The sequence below is a fragment of the Alligator mississippiensis genome, chromosome 2, assembly GCF_030867095.1.
Source record: "Alligator mississippiensis isolate rAllMis1 chromosome 2, rAllMis1, whole genome shotgun sequence".
NCBI classification, from domain to species: domain Eukaryota; kingdom Metazoa; phylum Chordata; order Crocodylia; family Alligatoridae; genus Alligator; species Alligator mississippiensis.
The window spans coordinates 102,740,696-102,764,982 of record NC_081825.1 but is presented as its reverse complement, the minus strand read 5'-3'; the positions used below and the strand labels follow the sequence as shown (position 1 = coordinate 102,764,982).

General features: G+C 49.5%; 1 protein-coding gene across 2 annotated transcripts; it reads left to right on the top strand.

Annotated features, from left to right (window-relative positions):
- Positions 1-248: 248 nt before the first annotated feature.
- On the top strand, positions 249-22,969 carry LOC106738644 (maestro heat-like repeat-containing protein family member 2B). 2 transcript variants are annotated; one of them, XM_059722032.1, is made up of 13 exons: positions 249-974; positions 4,313-7,200; positions 7,510-7,637; positions 8,039-13,275; positions 14,255-14,394; positions 15,413-15,535; positions 16,158-16,320; positions 16,720-16,818; positions 17,251-17,402; positions 18,755-18,847; positions 19,311-19,487; positions 20,049-21,711; positions 22,521-22,969. In XM_059722032.1, exons 5-12 carry the CDS (start codon positions 14,341-14,343, stop codon positions 20,058-20,060), a joined length of 873 nt encoding a protein of 290 aa, XP_059578015.1. In that variant the 5' UTR covers positions 249-974; positions 4,313-7,200; positions 7,510-7,637; positions 8,039-13,275; positions 14,255-14,340; the 3' UTR covers positions 20,061-21,711; positions 22,521-22,969. The 2 variants fall into 2 exon arrangements, with proteins under 2 accessions (XP_059578015.1, XP_059578014.1); XM_059722031.1 differs by lacking the exons at positions 249-974; positions 4,313-7,200; positions 7,510-7,637; positions 8,039-13,275; positions 14,255-14,394 and having other exon boundaries at positions 14,424-15,535; positions 19,311-21,711.
- The last annotated feature ends 1,318 nt before the right edge of the window (positions 22,970-24,287 follow it).

Sequence of the window (24,287 nt, the reverse complement as noted above, 5' to 3'; positions counted from 1 at the left end):
GTACTGTAACTAAAATACAAAACTTTCTGAGGCTGCAGAAGTATTAAAGAATATGAAATGTTAGAAATCAATTTTGTGTTGTCAATATTAGGAGTTAATACATTTTTGGAAAGTTATTAGATTTTCCAGAAGTAAAATCTGGTGATTCTAAAAAGAGTAAGTTTTGTTGTCCATTATTTTCCATTCAGATGGAAGTGCATCATAACTTTTGTGGCCGGTGTTACTATGAGAGCTGGTAATAAATATTGATCCATATATGCAGAACCATAAACTATTTGTCCAAAAGGCTGATGTGCCCATTAGTATGAAGGGGTCATGAGTTCTAAGGCTGTCTTAATCTTCTAGTATCAAGATTATTTTATTTGTTCCTTGAGAAGTATAGAGGCAAAGGTGTTAAACTATAATATACATTCTATGTGAAAGATTATAACCAAAGCAAGAAACTGAAATTAAGTACACATACACTTTACTGGTGGGGGGGGAGGAGAGAGAGAGAGAGAGAGAGATCTCAAAATGTAAGTGTATTTATTTTGAGTGTTTCTTAACTTCGACTTGCTTTGTTTATTTGTCTTTCAGTCTAATTCTTTGATTTGGACCTTGCTGTTAGCTATATCTCATGAAATTTTAAAAGACTAAAAATTGGCAGATGTGGATTAAGAATAATTAAGTTTGTTCACCTGGTATCAGATTTTATTTTTATACATTTTTGGTCTTAAATGGAAAGAATCTTTCTAGGATGTTTATTGCTCTATTAGACAGTCATGCACCTGTGTTAATTTTACATGAATCACCTAAACACTTGCATTTTATTTTTAAATGATTTGTCAGTGACTTCCTTGAGCAATCTCTTTTGAGTCTTTTTGTATGGCTTCCTTGCTTAGTTTTGCCACTTCGATCAGTGTCCTGGACCTGGCTTGCAGTAGAACTGCTCATCCACTCCTGGAACCCTATATAAAGGCTTGGCGTGCTAATTGGTTAGTATAATTAAATAAGAAATTAAATTAGTATGTTTGATATCAAGAATTTCAAAAATCTAATTTTGCTGTTTTTATCCTTATTGTCTTTAACACTAACTTTAATTTATTTATGCTCAGAAAGTGAGTTACCTTTTGATTTCCAGCCCCCATTTCTTTTACCCCAGAAAAGGTACCATATTTACTCAAAGCTAAGACAACCCTGAATATAAGATGCCCTTCCCAAAAATTATATTCTATATAAGGAAAAATTTATTAATTTGTTATAATTTTTTAGGTATGGAATCTAAGTATTGGAGGTTTGTCTCAAATTTGTCCTGTTCCTGCTCCAGCAGGGAAAATGACTGGGATAGTCAGGTGGCTCCCTTCCCCTTGGGGCAGTCCTCCCTGTCCCCCTCCCCCTCCCCACCAACTTTTGCCCTACTCCTCTCCCTTACTGTCAGACCCTTTTAAGGCTTTGTCCCTCCCTGAGTACGTGGAAATGAAAGGTAAATTTGAAATGCAAAGGACCCAAAAATGCTCATGTTGAAATGTCTATATCTGTAATAAATTCATAGATGCTAGGCTCTGAAGGGACCTCAATAGATCATTGAGTCCGACCCCTCGCATAGGCAGGAAAGAGTGCTGGGTTCAGATGACCCCAGCCAGATGCCCATCTAACCTCCTCTTGAAGACCCCTAGGGTAGGGGAGAGCACTACCTCCTTTGGGAGCCCTTTCCAGATTTCGGCCACTCTAACAGAGAAGAAGTTCCTCCTAATGTCCAGTCTAAATTTGCTCTCTGCTAGCTTATGGCCATTATTTCTTGACCCCGCAGGGGCACCTTGGTGAGTAAAGCCTCACCAATTTGCTTCTGCGCCCCCATGATGAATTTATAGGCAGCCACAAGGTTGCCTCTCAACCTTCTCTTGCAGAGGCTGAAGAGGTGCCCTAGTCTCTTCTTGTAGGGCTTGGCCTGCAAGCCCTTAACCATATGAGTGGCCCTTCTCTAGACACTCCATGTTATCCACATCCCTCTTGAAGTGTGGCGCCCAAAACTTCACACAGTATTCCAGCTGCAGTCTGACCAGCGCCCGATAGAGGGGAAGTATCACCTCCTTGCTTCTGAATCTGCGATGAAGTGCAGTTAGCTTTTCTGATGACTTCGTCATACTGACGACTCACGTTCATCTTAGAGTCCACTAGGACTCTGAGATCCCTTTCTGCTTCCATGCTACTGAGCAGGTCATTTCCTAGGCAGTAGGTGCTGGACATTTTTCTTCCCTAGGTGCAACATTTTGTATTTCTCCTTGTTAAACTGCATTCTATTGTTTTCTGCCCATTTGGCCAACCTGTCCAGGTCTTCCTGTAGTTGTTCCCTGCCCTTCAGTGTGTCCACTTCACTTCTCCCCACAGGTTTGTATCATCTGCAAACTTGGATAGAGTACACTTCACCCCCTCGTCCAAGTCACTGACGAAGACATTGAAGAGTATCGGTCCAAGGACTGAGCCCTGCTGGACCCCACTGCCCACGCCCTTCTAGGTTGATACCGACCCATCCACACCACTCTCTGGGTACGACCCTCTAGCCAATTTGCCACCCACCGGACTGTATAATCATCCAAGTTGCAGCCTCTTAATTTGTTCACTAGTATGGGGTGGGATACCGTATTGAAGGCCTTCCTGAAGTCTAAGTAAACAATGTCTACCCCTACTCCTGCATCCAGGTGTTTTGTAACCTGGTCATAAAAAGAGACTAGATTAGTCAGGCATGATCTACCTGCTACAAACCCGTGCTGGTTTCCCCTCAGCATAATTTTTCCTGCTGGGCTGTCCCATATATGAGCCCAATAATCTTTTCAAAGACTTTGCCAAGGATGGAGGTGAAACTGACTGGCCTACAGTTGCCTGGATCCTCCTTCCTCCCCTTCTTGAAAATGGGGACCACATTGGCCCTTTTCCAGCTTTCCGGGACCTGGCCCATGCGTGACAAGTGCTCAAATATTCTTGCCAGTGGCTGTGCAGTGACATCAGCCAGTGCCTTCAGCACCCTTGGATGGAGCTCATCCGGACCTGCCGACTTAAACACATCCAGTCCTTCCAAGCAACTGCAACATCTCAGGGTCAATGCTTGGTAGTCTGATGCCCTGCTGTTGCCTCTCTACGATCCCATTGGGAGACTTGGCTTGCCCCTCGTTTAGGAACACTGAGGCAAAGAACTCATTGAGGAGTTCAGCCTTGTCCCCTCTGTCTGTCACCAATTGCTCTTGCCCATTCAGTAGTGGTTCTATACTGCCCTGGGCCTTCCTTTTACTCCCTAAATAGCTGAAAAACTATTTTTTATTATCCTTAACGTGGGATGCCATCCTCAGCTCCATGGTAGCTTTGGCCTTTCTAACTGCCTCCCTACAACTGCAAGCTGAGGAGATATACTCCTCTTTAGTAATCTCTCCCTGTTTCCACTGCTTATATGCCCTGCTTTTTGCCTTTAGGCTGCTCTAGATTTCTCTGGTCAGCCAAAGAAGTCTCTTGGACCCTTTCCCCCTGCATCAGGATCATCTCCCTCTGTGCCCAAAGGATCGCTTCCTTAAGGCACAGCCACTCTTCCTGGGCTCCCATCTTGCCAAATCTCTTACTCTTCAGTGTGTCATTGACTAAACTCCTGAGCTCGCTGAAGTCAGCCTTCCTAAAGTCTAGTGCTTCCACCCTACTGGTTACCTTTCCCACTCTACACCTTACGGTGAATTCTGTTATTTGATGGTCGCTTTACCCCAGGTGACCACAGATCTGTGGGTCCCCTACCATGTCATCCCCCGTTGCCAGTACCAGGTCCAGTAAGGCATTCCCTCTAGTGGGACCATGTACCTCCTGCATCAGGTGGAGGTCCTCTACACAGGATAGGAACCTGCATTAACGGTGGGAATTTGCTGTCTGTGTCTTGCAGCAGATGTCAGGGTAGTTTAGGTCCCCCATGACTACCGCTTCCCTAGCTGTATGGTCTCCGAGAGCTGCCTCCGGAGTTCCAAATCTAGTTCTTCCCCTTGGTGTGGGGGTCTGTAGCAGACCCCTACCACCAAATCCCTTTCTCCTTGACCTCCATGTATCCTAATGCAGTGCTTCTCAAACTATCTGATGTGGTGGACTGGCCATTTTTTTCCCTCCAGTGGGCCAGGGACCAGTGCCTAGTTCAGCCAGTGGCAGCAACTGTGTGCAATAGTGCTACACAAATGCGCGACTGGCTGTTTCTTTCTCTTTCCTCACCTCGCATGACATGAAATTCCCTGGGGTGTTGGAACATACGAACTGTGGCGCTATGACATATCAATGTTATGCTTCTGAAAATATCTTTCTTTCTTTCCAGGCAACTCGCTGTGGACTGGCGACCGGTGGCTCGCGGACCAGCACCGGTCTGGGGACCACCACTTTTGAGAAGCACTGTCCTAACCCACAATCCTACTTTCTCCTCCTCCGATTCCATTTTGATAAGGCTTGATGTATAACACTCCTTGACATAGAGCGCAACCTCTCCCCCCCACTCTATCCTTTCTGTACAGCTTATAGCCCTCAATGTGTACCACCCAGTGGTGAGTAGAGTTCCACCAGGTTTCTGTTAACTCCACTGAGGCGTAAATGTTTTCTGCAAGCAGGAGTGCTAATTCATCCTGCTTGCTCCCCATTCTCCTAGCATTAGTGTATAGGCACTTGAGCCCTGCGACTGGAGCCTTTGTTGCCCCCTGGCTCTGATGCCCTGTGGGCCCCTGATTGCTTACCTGCTTATTGCTTACCTGTGCTGTACTACTGGACGTCCCATGGATTGCAGGTTCCTGATGTTGTCCTTCTTCTGCCTCCCTGTCCCCTGTCTGAGCTAGTTTAAAGCCCGTTGTAGGAGATCAGCCAACCTGTTGGAGAAAAGACTTACCTTTCGCTGAGAGGTAAAGTCCACCGCGCCCCAGGGAGTCCCTTGCCAGGAAGTGTGGGTCGTGGTCTAGGAAGCCAAATCCTGCATGATGGCACCAACTCCTGAGCGGCAGGTTGACCTCTTTGATGCAGGCGCTGTGATGCCTACTGCGACCTCTGCCCGGGAGGATGGACGAGAAGACCACCTGCACCCCCATCTCCCTAAGCCTGGCCCCCAGAGCCTTGTAGTCACCCATGACATGGTCAGGACTATTCCCAGCTGTGTCATTGGTTCCCACGTGGATGAGTAATTTGCATATAGGCTAAGTACTCAAAGTACCTACAACATGGTTCATCCAGAATTGATGTGTTTAAACTTTTTTGCAAACTGCTGCAAGTTTCAGTACAGGTACTCTACAAACAAGCTTTTGAGCCGCAGTTTTATATCTACTTATAAACAGTACTAATTATGCATGATATTAGTCCAAAGCCAAAAGGCTTATAGTTTTATCATGTAGTTCATTGAGCTGGGCCCCAATAGAGTAAAGAATGTGTCAAGCTATTGTGACCCCGTAGCTCAGCTGTGTGGGTGCATGCGTGCTTCTGCTCTAGACATGTGCCTCCTCTCCCCCCCACAAAGGATCCATGTGCTAATTAGCATCCTCACTTATGACTGGAACTAGGTGTCCCTGCAAGAGTCCTGAGATTCTCCAAAGATTTGGTGTGAATGAGGTGTGGGGCCATCTGGTTTGGCTCTACCTCCAAGGAAGGTAGGGCCACCAATCTCATGCCATGGGCTGAAAGAGTGGGTGACAGAGCTTCTCATCTACATAGACTTGGTGATGTTTGCTACACATTTAAGGTGGGGAAGGAACAGGAATAATTGGAAATGGAAAAAGAAGGCACCTTGTTTCCCCATTTCCAATTATTCCTGTTTTTTCACCAATCTTAAATGTCTAGCAAATATCACCAAAAGTCTGTGTAGATGAGAAGCGCTGCTCAGCTGTGGGAGTGAAGAGTAAGTTAAAAATGCATTTAATGTACTGGTTTACTGTGAGTTTAAAAAGAGTTGGTGCTGAGGAGGACTGACCACAATGGGCACTATAACTTATTCAGTTGGGCTGCATTAACCTAGCCTCCTGGCAGGGGAAATACTGTGATCACTGAGGTGGTTTTCCTAGTCGTTGGGGGTAACCGCCCTTCTGCAACAGGGCAGTACCCACTGAGGTATGTAGAGTTAACGTCCCACTTGCACTTCCAGGGGGAAGATCTTGGCTTTACTCCCACTTCAGGGAGCAATCTCCCACTTCCATAGTTTCCTCCTGCAGCCCTACAGCTGAGGGCAAGCCAAGCTCAGGGGTATCTGAGCCCCAAGCTTTGGGGCAGGGTGAAAACTGCAGGCTTGGTAGCCCTGACTGAGGCCATGGAGCCTGCTAGCTTTCAAGGAGATAAGTGCAGGGGTTTCTGGGAAATTGCACCTTGGGCTGCTGATGAGCAAAAGTTATGACACGTGTCTGTGTGTTAAGGCACACCCTCACTGGTGCTGGGGCCTCTACACGGCACAGTAGTTTGCCCAAATGAGGCCTTCCTTTTCCCCTGTAGCCTCAGCTCAGTCCACCACTTTAACCAACAATAGGTAATAAAATAACTAAGTGAGGACTGACACTAGCACCAGCAGCGTCTCAGGCAGCCAAGCTCTGACAGCCTTTCTTTCCTCTCCTGCAGGAGCTGCTTCTCCAGCAGCTGCCCTGGGGCTTAGATGTGCCCACGGCCCTGCATCCTTCCAGTCAGGTGCTAGAGGTGTTGGTCTAAGGACATAGCACTGGAAGAGGTCCTTTGGGTCAATCTAATCTGATGTCTTTTAGCAGACCAACTGAAAAATTACAGAAATATATCTTAGCAAGCTTTCCAGTTGAAAAACTCTTCATCAGGCTGAGGAAGCACCTGCAGTTGGTGTGTGTGCTGTTCCTGGATCCAAGGAATAGTAAAGAAGCCAGAGGCTGACATGCAATGCTGGCAAGAAAGCCAGTCAGTGAAAATGGAAATGGAGGTGTCAGGGGGTGAGGGACAGGCTGGGGTGGGGGAGGAAGGGTGATGTAGCAGCGCTGGTAAAAGTGGAGAGGTGCGTGGGGAGTTCCACTGTCTGTTGAGTCCATGAGTGTCTGTCCCTAGGAGGTTGCTGAAGTGCAGTTCATAGGCTTATGTGTGAAAAGTCTCTGCACATGTTCTGTCTGAGAGTCCAATATTTATGCATTCTTCACTGCAGATTTCTACCAACATCAGTGATGCTGCTATTGCCTGGGATCTCTGGAGGGAAAGTCCATGCAAGAGCCTAGGACCATCATTTATAAGGTCTGTCTACAGCAGCAGTGATGCACAGGGGTACATGTGAAACCCCTGAGCGCTGGTGCACCCCCTGACAGGCAGCATTCTCTATTTAGGTGATGGGCGGGGGGGGCAGGCAGAAGTGTCAGTGCCCCCCTGCGAGTGCCAGCCAGAGAGCAGGGGTGCCAGCTGGAGCCCCGCTGGCACTTGCAGGAGCGCTGCTTCCCAGTTGGTGCGGTCAGCCACTGGAGCAGCATATGCCCCGCTTGACTCAGGAGGCACCAGTTGCCCATGGTCTATGGTGACCAAATTGTTTCATGGCATTCTCTCTTGCAGGAGTGGACGGGAAACTCCTGCTTACCATTGTTGTCCCCTTGTTGTTCCTCCTTTTTCCTGCCAGTGCTTTCTCCATCAACTGTTTGTGCAAAGAAGTTGCTAAAAGCATGAAGAGACCTCAAACTTTGGTATGAAAAGATTGGGGATGATAGGGGTCCAATCCTGCTGCTAAGCCCCTGCAAGTCTTCCTAATAGCAAAGACAGGCAGGGAGGCAAAGATGCTTGGCACTTAGAATGGGCGAGTCAGTCAGATAGGATGCTCCAGCGTACACCTTGCCATTTGCATTGCTGGAACTGGGCGGCTTTGCTCAGAAAGGAGCCTCCTTGCCCTGCGTACCCTGCCTATATGTAAATTAGCATAACTCCACTGTAGCCTGCTGGGGCTCCATTACCAACAGGTCCATGATCAGAGTTGTTCTCTAAGGCTATGATGCTGGCATGTTGCCCACTCATTGCCTTGGCTTTAAAAAAACATCAATCAAAGGAAAATAAAAATCCCTCTAACCTGCAAATCTCATTTCCCCACTAGGTTTTTTTTTCTATCTAAGGCCTCTGCCATTTGGTTCTTGAGAAGAAGCCTAATGAGGAAGACTTCTTTGTGGAAGAGCGGGAATCACAGAAGAGGAGGAACAATCCCTCAGCAAGAAACAACATGTCACCAGCAGCTTCTTTCCTTTCCTTGTTGGAGGAGGAGGATGACAGCAGTTTCACATCCTACACTGAAATGCCTAGGTTCCCAAAGAGAGACCCGAACTGCCGAGTGTCCAGTGCGAGTCAGAAAGGGTTGGAGTCCAGTTCTGAATCAGGAGTCTCCCAGCTGGACGGAGGGTCTGTGCCCAACTTTACAGGGTGTGGGGTGTCTTATATTTGTCTGGAGGGAGACTGAAGAGGACACCTTGGCTTTCCAAGACAGCGAGAGAACCTCCTTTCGGACAGCTCCTCCTTGGGAGACTCTAGATATCCAGCAGAAGGATACAAGCAGCATAATGTTGGCCCCTGTCCATGTCCACAAGAGGCCTTCCTTCAGGTGAGTGTGCTGACAGAGGGTCTTCATTTTAACCCTTCCTCTGAGGACTTGCATCTCTCCGCAAGGGGCCACCTTCAACCTGACCTGGAGAGACTTCCCTTCCCTGAGCACATAACTTACTTGAAAGTACGAGTCTCTGAGGACTCCAGTAAGCTTCCTCCACACGGCACTGGCCTTGGTACTTGACAGTTCGCAGGGGACAAGGACATTTCAAGTGACTGTGACAGCGAGACAGACTTTCTGGCCACATACTCAGCAGGAGGAACAGTGCCTCCGTCCACCATGCTAAGGGAGACTTTTGAAGCTGGGACACGGGGAAAGCATGGGACTGTGGAGGAAAAAATCTTGAAAAAGCTTAAATTCCTGGGTTCTCTGCAGGTGCATTATATGTCAAGAAACTGATGGTATCATGGGAGGAATGAAAGGACAAGCCATTTGTCAGCCTGTGCCTTTTTGTGCAGCACTACCCAGAGAGGGTAGCTTCTACTTATATCTGTCTTATCAGGTGCTACAGCTCCAACTGCAAAAAAAAAGGTGTGCTTTCACTGCAGGTAGCTAACACCCATTCACCATCCTGCTGCATCACTGGTCACCATTCAGTGACCAAAGTCGCTGTGATTTTACTGCTGGGCAAATAGGACAAACTCAAACGTAGTGATGATCTCACACATCTCTCTTGCAGCAAACACTGCAGGTGCCTTGCCATCCCATAGGAATTCATGGTGAGATATGGATTGTGTGTGAAACCAGCATTTTTTTTACAGGGAGATAATTATCAGAAAAAGCAAAGTCTGAAACAACCAGCCCATGCTGGCAATGTGGCAGGTTTCAGTTGCATGAGGTTTGGGACCCAAGCTGATCCACCACCAGTTGCTCACCTGGGGTTGTGAAGTTATTCCCCCTCCTTGGGGGCCAAAGTAAGGCTTGAAATTTGTTTCCTTCACAGATATTTTGCCACATTTGCTTTGTGTGGGTTCAGGAGAAACTCGTGGTCACCATGTCTCCGAACAGAAGAAAAATCAAAGCCAAAAATATAGGCTGTGTTTATTTTTGTTATTTTTTCATTGGTTCATAGATTCATAGATGTTAGGGTCGGAAGGGACCTCAATAGATCATCGAGTCCGACCCCCTGCATAGGCAGGAAAGAGTGCTGGGTTCAGATGACCCCAGCTAGTTGCCTATCTAACCTTCTCTTGAAGATCCCCAGGGTAGGGGAGAGCACCACCTCCCTTGGGAACCCATTCCAGACCTTGGCCACTCGAACTGTGAAGAAGTTCTTCCTAATGTCTAGTCTAAATCTGCTCTCTGCTAGCTTATGGCCATTATTTCTTGTAACCCCCAGGGGCACCTTGGTGAGTAAAGCCTCACCAATTCGCTTCTGTGCCCCCACGATGAACTTATAGGCAGCCACAAGGTCGCCTCTCAACCTCCTCTTGCGGAGGCTGAAGAGGTCCAGGTGCCCCAGTCTCTCCTCATAGGGCTTGGCCTGCAAGCCCTTAACCATACATGTGGCCCTTCTCTGGACCCTCTTCAGGTTATCCACATCCCTCTTGAAGTGTGGTGCCCAGAATTGCACACAGTATTCCAACTGCAGTCTGACCAGCACCCGATAGAGGGGAAGTATCACCTCCTTGGTTCTGTTAGTCATGCATCTGCTGATGCACGATAAAATGCCATTAGCTTTTCTGATGACATCGTCACACTGCCGACTCATGTTCATCTTGGAGTCCACTAGGACTCCAAGATCCCTTTCCACTTCCATGCTACTGAGCAGGTCATTTCCTAGGCAGTAGGTATGCTGGACATTTTTCCTCCCTAAGTGCAACACTTTGCATTTATCCTTGTTGAATTGCATTCTGTTGTTTTCTGCCCATATGTCCAACCTGTCCAGATGTTAGGGGCTGGAAGGGATCTTACAAGATCATGAGGTCCAGCCCCCCTGCACTGGGGCAGGAAAGATGGCTTTATTTTGGTTTGTATAAAAATATGTTGGAGGTGAAATTAGTCTCGCTGAGCAGAGCAGCTCAGTGGTGCTATGGACTGATTGATAACTGCCTGTTTGCATTTGCCCGGCCAGCCCAACTGAGGGCACCTCTACACCCCTGGGAAACCTGCTGCCTTGATATTCTGAATGATATTCTAAGTTCTCCATCTCCTGTCTCTCCTCCCCGGGCGCTATTGGTTGTCGGTGGGTGCGGTTCCCATGCTGGCTGGGTCTGGATCCTGCCCATCCCTCTGAGCAAAGTCAAAGCTTCACTAAACTATATAAGAGTGGGGGATGGAGGGTGCGGGCAGGCCAAGTGGCTGGTGGTGAGACCTCGCACTTTTACTTACGTTATCAGGTCAAAGGAACTTGTTGGCAGTAGCATATGTGTAGGATGTACTGCCTTTGATGGGAGTTCATGCACTGCCATTGACCCCTGTTCGCAAGGAGGTTTGTACCTCACAAGAGGTACAAACCCCTGTTTGTACCTGCAGGGTACAAATGGAGGCCTTTAATGCTTCCCTCCTTCCAAGGACTGGGAGATCCAAAGGGCAGAGCAGCTGATGTGGGAGCTGGTTAACTGCATGCAAAGCCTTTCATCTTCCCATATCAGCATACCTCATGTCTTCTATGACTAGAGACAGCAACAACAAGGCTATGATTGAGATTGGCACTCCAGAGTATTGTTTCACACTAGTCCTAAGGCGGGACTGACACCTGTCCCCAGAGGTCTGTGTGAAGTGAACCAGGAGTTTTAATCCAGCTCCTGTAGATGGGAATCCTAGCCCCAGACACCAAACCAGACTTCCTTCCGTCTTTAAATCTGAAGAGACGGCATGAGCTAAGAGGAAATGGCACGTGGAAGACATCCCATTTCTTTATAGAAGGAGTTAAGATGATGGCCTAGTTCCCAGAGCGTGTGAGCACCTGCAGCAGGAGTGAAAGGGTGATGTCTGTTTCTGAAGTTCAAGCCAGAAGCATGCAATAATCGAGGGAAACTGCTGCACATACTGCATGCCTGACCTGCCGCTAGCAGGCACCATTTTAGAAGACTGATGTTTGCGCTCGGCACCCTGTAAGATGCCGCACAGCCAGCCTTAATAGTATGGTAAACTTTGGCATAACTTCACTGATATGGAACTGAGACATCGCGCACCTAAGATCACAGGCCTTGCTATTGCTAAGTTCAGAGAAGTGCTCATGCAGGTAGCTCTGCACAGAGCGGGTGTCAGCCTCTCGCTGTGTTTTGAAGGAAGAAAAGGGCTTGATTAAGCCAGATGCTGCATTCACGTAAAAATTATAACAGCTCCACCATCTTGTACAGTTCCTCCATTCACTTCGTTATTTTACTTGTCTTGCAGGTCCTCCAGTGTATGCAGGCGCACACTGCACTTAATCACATCTGTTCGTTTAGCAGTACATGCAACCGTTCTAGTATCATCGGGAAAAGCTCCCTTCCCCTCCATGAATTACAGGCAATCTCGGGAAAAGCAAGAGCAAACCCTCTGCAGTGAGACTGATACATCAGAGGTCTCTGAAAAGGGGCTCAAGAGGTCTTAGTTCAGTTCCCTGCACCAGCACATGTCTTCTAGACCTGCCACTTACTCTCTCTTTGCCTCCCTATCCTCATCTGCTAATTGAGAATAGTGATCGTTGGCAATCTGACAGGGGTTGTGTATGAGTTAAATAACTAATGTTTAGGGGATATGGCAGCAACAAGGGATTGAAATGAGAGCACCTTTATATACAGATTTTCTACCTCGTGAGACATTTGTGTGAGATTCCCATTGGGCCAGGTTTTAAAGTCCTGAATCATTGACTTCTCCAGTAGATTTCCTGGCAGTGTCCACCCTGCACCCACCACTGGGGGCACTGGATGGAGGGGGTGGGTGGGGCCTGCATGTAGGCAGACCCAGGAACCATGTCGGCAGGATGCATTTGGCAGGCTGGATGGACAAGATGGTTGCAGCCCAGTGGTGTAACATCTGAGGGCTACAACAAGCCTTTTTGGACAACAAGATGCAAAATCAAAGGAGGTCAAAAACTAGCAAGTGAGAGGAAGCTTTTCCTGGTTCCTCCATGGGCAGACTTAAATACTCGATCAGTGTTGGAAGGTACAGCACACCTAGAGAAGACAGGAAACTTGAAGGTGATCTGGGGGACTAGGATATTCTACATCAAAACAAATTTACCCTCCTCTGGGAATACTTGTATCTGGAGCCTTTTGCAGCCCTGTGAAAGCTTCCCTGATACACAGCCCCTCATTGGTCAGCAGCCACCTGTGAGGTAGAACATGGTCACCTAGTTGTCATAGTGGTGCTTACATCACAAAGGCTGTTGGCTCACCTCTTTCCTGGGTCCTAGACCTGGAGCCCTGAGTGCCTCCGGACGCCTTCGTGATAGGAGCTGCTCAGCGCGTTAGAGAAGGAAAGCTTGTTGAAGCCAACTTTGAACAATGAAAGTCATCGATCTGACACAACCCGGCAGAAGTAATATCCCCACCATGTTCTCCATGCCTAATCTCTAGTCCCACACCCCTTCTTGGAAGCACAAGGAATAGCTGGATTAGCTAAAATCAGCTTTGCTACAGCTAGATTTTCAGTTGTGCAAACCACTGTTACTTGGGGGCCTGGACTGCAGCTTGGGTGATCGATACCAGGTCAGGATCAAGCCTTCAGCCCCTGAACACTGATATGCCTCCAGTCATTGGAGACTGTGTTAGATGTTCTGGGAAAGGCCTCCTTCCATCCCCAAGGTATTTCTGACCCTGTCCCTCTTGCAGCCAGGTGGGTGGTGTGAGGTGTTTCTGTATGCATTACCTAAGCTAAAGCATGACGGCAGACTATAGACGTGCTGGTTCGTGTTCTAATTGGAACCGGTTGGAGCAGGCTCAGTTAATCGAGTCTGCTCCACTTTCTAATTAAAACGCTCCAGCCTTGCCTCGCTGTCATGTGGATTAAGGGCCCCCCACCACATTTTAAAATGGCTGTGCGGGTGCTTTAAAGCTCATTGAATAAGCTTCAGTTAAAGTGTTCCAATGGCAATGTTAAAATATGGGGTGCTTAATACACATGACGGTGAGCTGTTTTAATTAGAGTGGCTGTTGGGGAACCACTCTAATTTAACCAGCCCCTCCCTATTCCTGGTATGTGTATAGGCAACTCTGCTTTCAAAAACGTTGGCCCTAAACCATCATGTTGGGCGTGTGATCCCATTTCTCCAACTAATTGCCAATGAGAAAAGAATTGCTATTGCCTGCACAACTTCCCTTACTTTCCTGAAAACAAATGTCACAGTAATTTCCCCTTCCACCCAGCTGGGCCATTTTGCAAGCAAATCTCCTAGCATAAGAGAGCGGGAGAAAGGGGAAGATGCATCTTCTTCTCCCTGACCAGCTCCTATCTTGCCTCTTTGGCTGGTACAGCTGTGGCCATTGCACACAAGACTGATTATAGGTTTTTATCTTCTGATGCTGGCTAAGAACAGAGCATCATCTCTATCCTATTGACAAAGACAGGCTTTTTGGCAGAACTAAATTGCACAAAGGAAAGTGCCTCTAGCAGTACCAGCTGTTTCAGCCCAGAAGGCTGGCCTGGAGAGCTCTCCCCTTGTTGCTGTGCTAGGAAACCTTTCCTTTGTAGCCAGGCCACAGGGTTTGGCTCCAGCAGAGCTGCTAGTGGGTGGTGATGAACAAGAACAATGGAAATCAAAAGAATCCTTTTCCTCCATTTCAGGTTTTTCCACCAGTGGTGCCTCTGCAGGGAGATGCCTGGTGGACCAAGCTCAGGGCAATCTTGGCCCAGGGTTTGGCCAGGCAGACATGGACCTTGACATTACTGTGAGCCTTCTGCTGGAGAGACTCCAACAGGAGGAGGTAGGGAAATGGCTCTGTATCACACAGCTGCTCTAAGCATTTCCTTCCAAGGCTGTGCAGGGTGGGACCCCAACTAAAACTGGTCCCTGTCCATCTGCTGTGTCTTTTCCATTCCTCCTCTCCTATTAACGGTCACAATACAACATGCCCTTGTTATATTGTGATGTCACAATATCAGGGCATGCTCACATGGGCATCATCTCCCCCATCCCAGTGGATGATAGATATGGTATAAGCCACATTCAAACAAGCCCTCACCCTACGGGTAATGCTATGAGCCTCTTTAGTGTCTTCCTCCAAGTATCTCACAGCACCGAGATATGAAATCTAGTTTCCCAGCAGCCTTGTGAGACTGGAAAGCCTCCGCCCAGGAAATGAAGTGACTTGCCCACTGTCCCCCAGCAAGTCAGGAAAAGAACTGGGAATACAGCCAAGGGTGCTGAGCCTCTGTCTAGAGACCCTGGGCAACACACTTTCCCTACGTGAATACCTGTCATCCAAGTATGACTCGGCTGGCTTAGTGCAACCTGGTTCACAAATATTTCAACTCCCTTCTTCATTCAGTAACAGAACTAATCACACAATGGTTTTTGGCAGCATCTTGCCTGGCAAACGGCTGCTAAATTTGCTGCTCAGGATCACCCGGCAGCTCCTTGTCACTCCCCTGGTGTCCCCCTCTCTGAAAGAAATGCAAGTCACTCCCACCTCCCCAGTGCACTGGGGTGACAGTGCCTGTGATGCATCTGACTGCTTTTCTGATCATATTTCTGTCTTCCACCAGTCTGTTACATTGTTCCCTCACAGTGCCTGACACTCCTCCCTTGTCAGTGCCAGCTGTGAACATCTGCATGAGAGGTCAAACACAAGACACCCTGGGTTGTGTTCCTGTCCAGGAGCAAGGTCCCCATTAGCATGGCTGTAGAAGAATCCCTGGTTAGCTGATGTCCAACATAGTCCTGGATGATCTGGCACTGGTCCCAAAGGAAACCCATTGTTCTCTTTCTCGGTGTGTTCCCAGGAGATGAGAGTAACCATTTACTCCAGCCTGCAGGAAGTCTTGCAGGGGGACATAAAGAGCCTGGATAGGAACCTTGTCAGGAGGATCATCCACTTGGCCTCCAAAGACATGAGGGAGACCCAGGTGAGTGAGCTCTGCCCAGTTTCTCCTCACAAGACCTTACTCTATGCGTAGTTTGTTTGGTCCAATGTAGCTTGAGCTATGGTGTATCTCCTGCATGGACCCTGGTTAGAGGCTGCAGGCTTGCTGAAGACAGATCTCCTCCAGATGTTTCTGGAGAGCAGGGACATGATCCAGCCCAGTGTTGAGCTCCTCTGAAACACGGGGCAGCTCGTCTGCTGAGAGAGACCAGAGTGCATAGGTGCTTTGCTGGGGACTGTCCAAGAAGCTTCCTGGTCCATGCTGAAGCTGTGTGCTACAGCCCAGGTGAATTCTGCAGTTGGCCAGCCAACCAGAGCCGAAACATTGTTCAGTCAAGTGTTTCAGTTGGCATTTATGAGTGAGGGATCTCGTGCAAGGAATTACGAGGGGGATGTAGTGAATTCAGGAGCAGCTATTAGTCTGTGGCTGGTAGGTGGTGGGGAAGACAGTTTGCTTGGAGCCAAGGATGAAATGACACTGGACCACTGGAGGAGCTGAGGCTAGTGCATTGTTCTCCCTCCATTTCAGAGTTATCCCCAGCCTGACTTAGCACTGTATAAACTGTATATTGGGCATGTGCTCCAGTTTTCTTTTTTTATTCTAGCAAGAAAATGATGAAGTGCGGTTGGCAGCAGGAAAAACCCTCGTGGCACTTGCTGGCATCTTTTATAATTGGGTGATGTATGAGCTGCAGTGTCACATGGGGATCATGGAGCTCCCTCCAATTTACTTCGTGATTACACTGGGCGACGTGGCCTCAGCCTATGGTACAGCATTGCCTCCCTTGCTTCCGGGCTCTCATCAGGGATTGTGGAGGGAGCGGATAAATACCACTCTGCCCAATGGGGCCATCACAACTGAGCTGGATTAGGGGCCCGAAGAACCTAGCTTCTGGCTCCAAGGCGCCAGCACTAACTTTTGTAACAGCTGGAAGGGCCTTCAGGACAGGAAGGAGTGCAGATCAGGTGGGCAGGACCCTCCACTCCCTCCTGCTGCCCTGCATCTGGGCATGGGAGGGGCAGCAGACAGAGGATTGCTCTACATAGGGCAGTTACTGTGGGGTTCCTCTGACTTCTTCAAAGCCCCTTAGTGCTGTTCACCCTGAGAGTGAGGGATGAAGGTGGACAGGAATGTCTCTAACTGCACAATGTATCCTCATCCTGCAGCACTGAGGTCTGAGCCCTTCCTTGTGCTGACGCTCAGCAAATTGCGTTTTGTGCTGAGGCTGGTGGAGACCGACCAGATGAAGCAGGTGCTGTGTGGAGGTGAGTGCCAGCCCCTCCTGCAGGTGCCCCCACTGGGCACCCAGGGCCTAACACAGAGCCTGGGCCCTTCTGGAGTGTCCCACACTGGTAAGCGGGGCCTTCACTGCACTTCCTGGGCCTGAGTAGAGAACTGTCCCACCCTGGGCTGGCTGGAGGCTCTGAGCTGTGAGCAGGATTGGGCCCTTCATGACTCCTGCACAGTACTTCCCAGGAGCCATCACCGAGGCTAGAGCTCCCTCTAGGCCCTGGGGCAGATGGTGCAGATTGAATCCTAGTTGTAGCCCCTGGTCCATGCTCCACCTGTCCCAAATTCTTCATCTGCCCCTAGCAGCACTGAGGCTGCCTGCACACTGCCATGACCACCAGGCCTGCATGTCCTGCAGCACCTCACTCCGATGTTCCTGTGCAAACGTCTTTTCTCCCCCTCTGCAGTTGTGGAAGGCTTTGCCCGGGCTGCCAACCTGAAATTCCATATCGGGGACGAGAGCTCGTTCCACAGCTGTCGGGCAGCCGACTACGGTTTTCATGTGCTCCCTTTCTTGAACTTCATGAGCAGCAGCTGGCTGACAAGCGAGGACCTGGAGGTGAAGGCTGCTGTCTTTCTAGCTCCATAGCACAACTGTCATGTTTCACTATTTCTGTCTAGGTGTACAGTCCTGGCAGGGAAGACCCAGTCTCTGGGGCTCATATCACGTGTCTGAGAATCTGCTCTGCCCACAGGCAGTGTGCAGTTGTGCACGCTAATGGCGCAGCTGCTGTAGGTGGGAACCATGCAGACTGGGCTGGTCCAATGATGGACCAAGGACACTGCTGACTTGAGAAGGAGAAAAGCTGTGCCTCTTCCTGACCCACAGCAACCTCCTGGAAAGTCTGTCGGAGGGACTAAGTCCTGCATTTCTTCTCTGCAGCTGCAGCAGGCTGCGGTCAAGGTGCTGGGACCTGCAATGGGCCTCCTTCTCCACCATGAGAGGCAGTGCAATACTGTTTTTGAGAGGCTCCCTTGTCTCCTACAGCAATACGAGGGAAGGGTCAACAATCTTCATGTCACCATGGTGACATGCCACCTGGGAAACCAGCATTGGCTCTTGTCTGTATACGTGGGTGTGCGCACTGGCACACGTGCGTGCATGTACGACTTGCCCTAGGAACTCGGTAGCTCTCGGAGCTTTCCTGGTGCAGTTCAAGACCCCTTAACAGATTGGCCTTGCCTACCCTTGGGGGCTAAACTCACCGCAGCTGGATCTGTAGATCATGGCTATGATGGGAATGCCGCTTCCATTTTCTAGGAAGTCTGATAAAGGGGAGACAAAAGAAATGAACTACCAGACCACTCCTTCCAGCTGAGTTTCGCTCTGCTCCCTCTGGGCTTGGCAGGGATTATGGTCAGGGCCTGGCAGTTTAAAGCATGGAGATTTGGGGCTCCCTGCTATGGGTTATGGAAGTGGAGCATGTTATACAGTGGTTATGCCTGTGGAGCATGTCTCTCCTGTGCTCTGTCTTTGTTTGCACCTGGGCAGCCCCCTGAGGCAGCACAGGTTTACCCCAGGGGAGAATCCCACTTCAGCTCTGTGCTCCCTTGTCCTGTGTCCCTGGGGCTGTGGGGGCAGATGCTGGCTGGTCCTCACTCTGCAGTCAGTTTTGGGGCCTACGACACCTGTGGGACCCACTCTCCTCCTGGCATCCTTTGGAAGGAATCTGAATCTTCAGAGAGTGGTAGTCCAGGCGGGGTGTATTCAGGGTACTGGGCAGGGGCTCAAACAGAACAGTATGGTGTGGTGTGGTCAGAGTTGCAGATGTGGAAGCTTCTAGCCCCAAAGCAATAAAGCACTAAGCATGGGGCAGTGAGGTATCTTTTCTCACTCACTAATTTTCTGCTGTTGCTCACTCCACGGTTTTCCTCTCTAACCCTCCCTTTGACTTTCACCATCTGTTGCAGAGTCTGAGCCAGATCTTGGAGATGGCCTATGATTTTGAGGTCCCTCTCCCCGATGGGAAACTCAAGAGCATCTGCTTTGCCCTGCACACCCAGGTAAGGGGAGGTTGATTCTATACCGCTCATCCCAAGGCCCAGCAGGTCCAAGTCCCATTACCCAGACAGACCCAGCTGATGGAGGTGCCAAGCCCCACTCTGCTGGCAACCTCTCTGCTTGCCCAAGAAGAAGAAAACAGGTCGTGGCCTCCTTGTCTCCCTCAGTCCAGTTCAACTGATAGGAGGGTCCATGCAAATCCCTTGGTCCTAGCAAGTCAGGACCTGAACAATCAACCCTGTGGTGCGAGTCCAGCCAAGAGCAGCCATGTTGCTAAAGGGACTTGGAAATCAGGGTCCCCTCTTGCTTATGGTCTGGACCTTTGAGTTCTTGGCTCTTGCTGTGATAGCAGTGATGTCTCCTGGGACTCAAAAGGACTCTAGACAGTGGGAGTTCAGGATCCATTCCACACTTCCATCTGCACCCAGCTGGGACTGTGGAGAATCCCTTCCCTTCTTCCCACAGGTGTGTGATATCGCACAGCTGCTGGAATCAGAGATCCAGGTCAAGGTGTTCTACTGTCTCCGCCTGCTTGGTAAGGAGAGGGGGCTCCGAGTGACACGGGGGTTTCCTTCGAACCTCCCTGCTGTGTGCCAAACCCTGGACAGGGGAATGAGAACGAGGAGTGCTGAGGCCACTGAGGTTTGCTCTTCTCCCCTGAAGCCTGTCTTTCCCCAAACCAACTTATTTCCCTTGTGGGCTCCTGGCTCAAGACAGATAAGGAGGGAAGCCGTGTGGCGTCCCTTTCTATCTTTAGTGGCATCTTTGCTTCTGACTAAGTATGACCAGAGCAAACGTGCTGACTGCCGTCTTGGCTGACCCTTCAAGAACTGAGTTAGGACTGTCCAGGATGAATTGCCTGCCCTGCTCTAGCTGCGCTCAAGAGCTCTGGCTGCGTAGAGCTAGAGTCAGATCTTCATCCTCTGCTGCTCGGTCCCAGAGGGCCAGTAGCACCCTGCGTCCTGCTGGATGACACAAGAATGCTGGGGCCGAATCCTGCTCGGACACCTTTCCTGGCAGCACTCTCAAGTTGAGAGGTTTAACGAGCCCTTTGTTATGGCCCAAGACGCTTTTCCAGGTTCCAAAGTAGAGACAGGAGGTTGTGCAGGTCACCACAAGCAGGTCTTTTGCAATCTGGGTTCCTGTTACTGTGGATTGCTCCCGGAACACAGCAATATTGTGCCCTCCTTCTCTTTCTTCCAGTGCTGGAGATGAGCCAGAAAAAGTGTGCAGTAGTCAAGGCCATGAGGTGCACGCTTGGTGATCAGAGCACTGAGGTGAGGTGCTTTGTGAGTAGTGGCTGTGCTGGGGATGGCACATGGACCTGACACAAAATTCCCACCCGAGATTCTTGGTTCTCTTGTAGAGAGAACCTTTCTTCCCTGTCAGCGTCTTCAGGGAAGGCAGTGCAGAGAGTCTGCCCCGTTGCTTCCAGAGCTGGGGAGAGTCAGGATCTGGGGAAGTGTTATCAGCTTGCCAGTGGGGAGGGGATCTGCTTTCCCTGAGATGCCAATATGGGACTACTGAGTAGCAAAGACACGCTGTTCTCTTGCCTCTTTATAAACCCTAGAAATAAAATTGGAGGCCTGGAGACCCTTCTCCTTCCCTGTTATCCTTTACAAGGTTTGAGGGAGGGGTTGTGCCTGTCATATTGAATGTAATAGTTTGAATGTTTGTAATAGTTGCCCATTAGCCAGTTTAGGAAGAAGACACGATTTATCTTATCTAGGCTATTCTTTTGGCCTACTTGCGGAAGGTCCTGACTTGGCTCAAAGTCTTAACTCTTGAATTTTGTCTTTAGAGGCCTTTAACAAAGTTAACATAAAAATGACCCTTAAGCAAACATCCCACATTCTGAGAGATCAAACCCTAGGGCCTTTGACAAGATTGGAAATAAAAGTCAATTCAGTGATAAGGAAATTCCCCAAAGTAATTAGAATAGCCAAGAAAATAAACTGATTACCAAGCAAAAGAATCTGTTAAGTAAGATCCGAGCCCAAATTTGGGAGTAGTGACAAGTTTGGGTAGGAGGGGCCCAAGACGGCAACTCACTCGATAAAAACTGTAACCTACTGTCCCAATTTGGAGGTAACCTCACTTGCAGAATATCGAAGGAAGAATCGCAAGTGTAAGCCTCTCCGTGAACACGAATCTCTTAGTTCACGCTGAAGCCGCGGAGCGCCCGAAAGGGACTGAAGGAAGGGGACTTGTTCCTATCACTGCTGAGGCCAGCCCATTGAATCGTACTACTGAGACCAACTCTAAAACCATAACTAAAGAATGAAGGTATACCTGGGGATTTGGTTTCTCGGAATTCTAGGATTGTAAGTATATTATGAAAAATAATAGTATTGATTCCAGTTCAACTTTTAGTTGTAATTGTAGTTGTTTTTGTAATACTAATTCTTATAGCATTGTTTGGGAAGGAAGTGCATTTGGAGCATTGTTTCTGATATATGTAGTTATTGTGTTCTTAATGTTTGTGGTATTTCTTAAAGCTAAGCAGTGTTATATGCGTAGCAAAGAATTTTAAAATAAAATTGTGTTGTATGAATTAAGTGTGTAATCATTGTGAAATCGTGCAAGTAGCTAAAAATTTCCCCAGCCAGTGCATCAAAAGAATCAGTAAATTGTGTGGGATTTTCTCTATTCCATAACCCACTAGAGACAGTGCCATGGCCGGTCCCTGCCACCATTAGGACATAAGGGCCGTCCTGACTCCAATCTGTCCTCTCCTCCCCTCCAGGTGAAGAAGGCCATCCTTCATTTCCTCAGGACACTGCTCAGTGTGCAGGGCCTGGATGACTGGGCCTGGGACTTAGTGGCCTATATTTTCAAGCAGTCCAGCTTGTCTAGCAGCCAAATGGTAAGAGAAATCGAAGCTGGGGACTTGGTGCTTCTGTTGTAGCAGGCTGAAGCCTGCCATTGGCTTAAGCAGGAGAGTGGGGTGCCCCAGGGCTGCCAGGCTGAGTCATTAGAACCAGGGTCAGACCATTTCCACTGGTACAACAGATCCAAGGGAGCTCTCGGGATGTCAGTGCAGCTCCTCTGGATTTTCCCCAGGGTGTTAGCAAGACCAGACTCTGATCTGGACTATGTACATCTTCTGATGAGGCTGAGATTTGCCCCGTCAGGCACTGAGGAGTGAAAACCCTGACCACACAGTCTGTCAGGGAGACTTCCTTGAGAACAGCAACGCTCTCTGGTAGAAATAGACTCCCGAGGACGTGTCTTGGTGCCCAGGACGTAGCTTGGCCCATTGGTAGAATCACAGTGACGAGACAATTGAGCTGGCTGGGCCCTGGAGCAGACGCAGCAGAACGGGTGTGTGATGCCTGCACATTTGTGTCTGCTGGGCTGAATCTGAAGGGTTCTCTTCGAAGGACGAGGGAGGTGAATAGTTGGCAGGTTTCAAGACATAACCCACTCCGAGGCTCCGGAAACACTTTGGTCCAGCAAGTCGTTGCAGTTTTGGAGGTCTTTCTGAACTGGGAACCTGCCCCATCAGCCTGGTTTTTCTTTTATTATCTCAGCTCCAGTGAGTTGTGCTTTCAGCAGAACATAAAATCTAGTGGTAACTGCAGCGTTCAAGCTGGCTGTCAAGGAGATGGAGACTGAGTGTCCAGTCGTTGCCTCTTGACTTGCTCGTGAGCTTTCTCTCGGTCTCTTGTGCAGAAGTCCAAAAACCGTTCCAGTCAGGATGCTGAGGAGGAACAGAGCATCCGAGCCACCTGTGTGGAGATCCTGGAAAATCTGGATGTCTCAATCAGTGGTATGAGCCAAGAAGGTGATCAGTTAGTTGCTGCCCTTGCATTATCAAGGAATTTCTCTTCATCCCCTGTACCTCTTCTCTGGGCAATTCTCTGCATTGGCAGGGTAATGGAGATAGATCATGGCCAGTGCTGGCCGTGAGTTATGGAGCAAGCTGCCGCCATTTAAGGATTGACATACAACACCCCAGCTGCAAGGGATCCCTGTGCTGAGCTGGCCTCCTCATTCTCTTTCCTTGCTCTGTGCAGTTTTCTCTGAAATTGAGACTTGTTTGGCCAGTGTTAGAACAGGGTTTCAGAGATCAGCTATTCCTGAGAGACAGACATGAGGTCATGGGTGGGGGAAGGACCCTCAAGTGGGGTCATTGGTGACAAAGAGGAGACTCCTTGAGCACTGGATGAAGAGAGCTGGGTGCAGGGGTACAAGTAGCTGAGTCCAAGCTGTCTGGCTCTTCTCTCCAGGTCTTATGGCCCCGGCTGCTGGAGTACATAGTGCCAGCTCAGTACAGCTGCACTCTGACCCCCCTGTGCCGATGCCTCGGGGACCTGGCCGAGCAACCGCAGTGGGAGGGAGAAGAAGCGGCTTGCATGGACCCTAGCAAAAGAGGTTTGAAATCCAGATCTCTGTGGTTTGAACCCGCTCCACCTGCCTCGTAGAAAATCTTCGGCCTCTTCCATGCACTACAAGGAGGCCCAAAGGCGGGAGGGACAGTTGGGTCATTACAACCTGGGAGGGGGAGCCAGGCAATGTGGGCTCCTCCAATGTGAGCTGCCCCAGATTTATGCTGTGCCATAGGGGAATCCCAGGGCCTTTTTGCCTCAGCTTCTGCACTCAACCAATGATGACTGAGCAGTGCCTGCCTCACAGAGGGGCTGGGAGTGAAGGCTCCTTGGTACAGCTCCTTGAGATCCAGACACGGAAGGTGCCATGGAAGTGCCAGTTATGCCCAGCGACCTGAGCATCCACAGGTGGGCGCATTGGGAATGGACAGGCTTGTAGCAGCATCACCCCTGTTCCAAAGTAGCCCCACATGGCCATGCTCTCTTTCTCTTTCCAGTCAAATTTCCTAAGGCCCAGGGGCTGGTGGTGCGACTCCTGGTGAGTAGCCCTGGAGAGGTACTTGCCAGAGGTGTGGGGAGGGTCAGTGGTGTGGGGACTCATGCCTGTAGCCTTAGCTGGAGGAGCACGCGCCGTCTCTTCCCACATTCCGCGCTGCCCTGTGCTGGCAGAGTTTCCTTCCCTTGGCAGAGCAGAGCCAGGCTCTGCACCTGCCTCACAGCCTGCGGGAGGGGTATGCAGGATCAGCCTAGCACAGCACCTCAGCCTAAGTCTGATTGCTGAATGCTCTGGCCATGTATGGTGGAGGCCAGTTTTCCACCTAAAGAAAGCCATGGAGCCCCGCTCCAGAGCTGGGCCTGTTCCTCTCTCGCTGTCAGGTGGTTGCCTCGGCCCTGGGTGATGGCAGCTGCGCACATTCTGCCCTGCGGGGACTGTGGGCTTTGCACCGCACGATCCACCCTGCTGTTGGAGAGCAGTGGAGGATCAAGATTCCCATCCTGCTATCGACTATTGAAGGTAACAAGGAAGGAGCACAGTGATCTCTGCAGAATGGAAAGGGAGAGGGGAGGTTGCAGCCTCCTGGAGCTCCCCGTGGCACCATTCCCTTTCTGC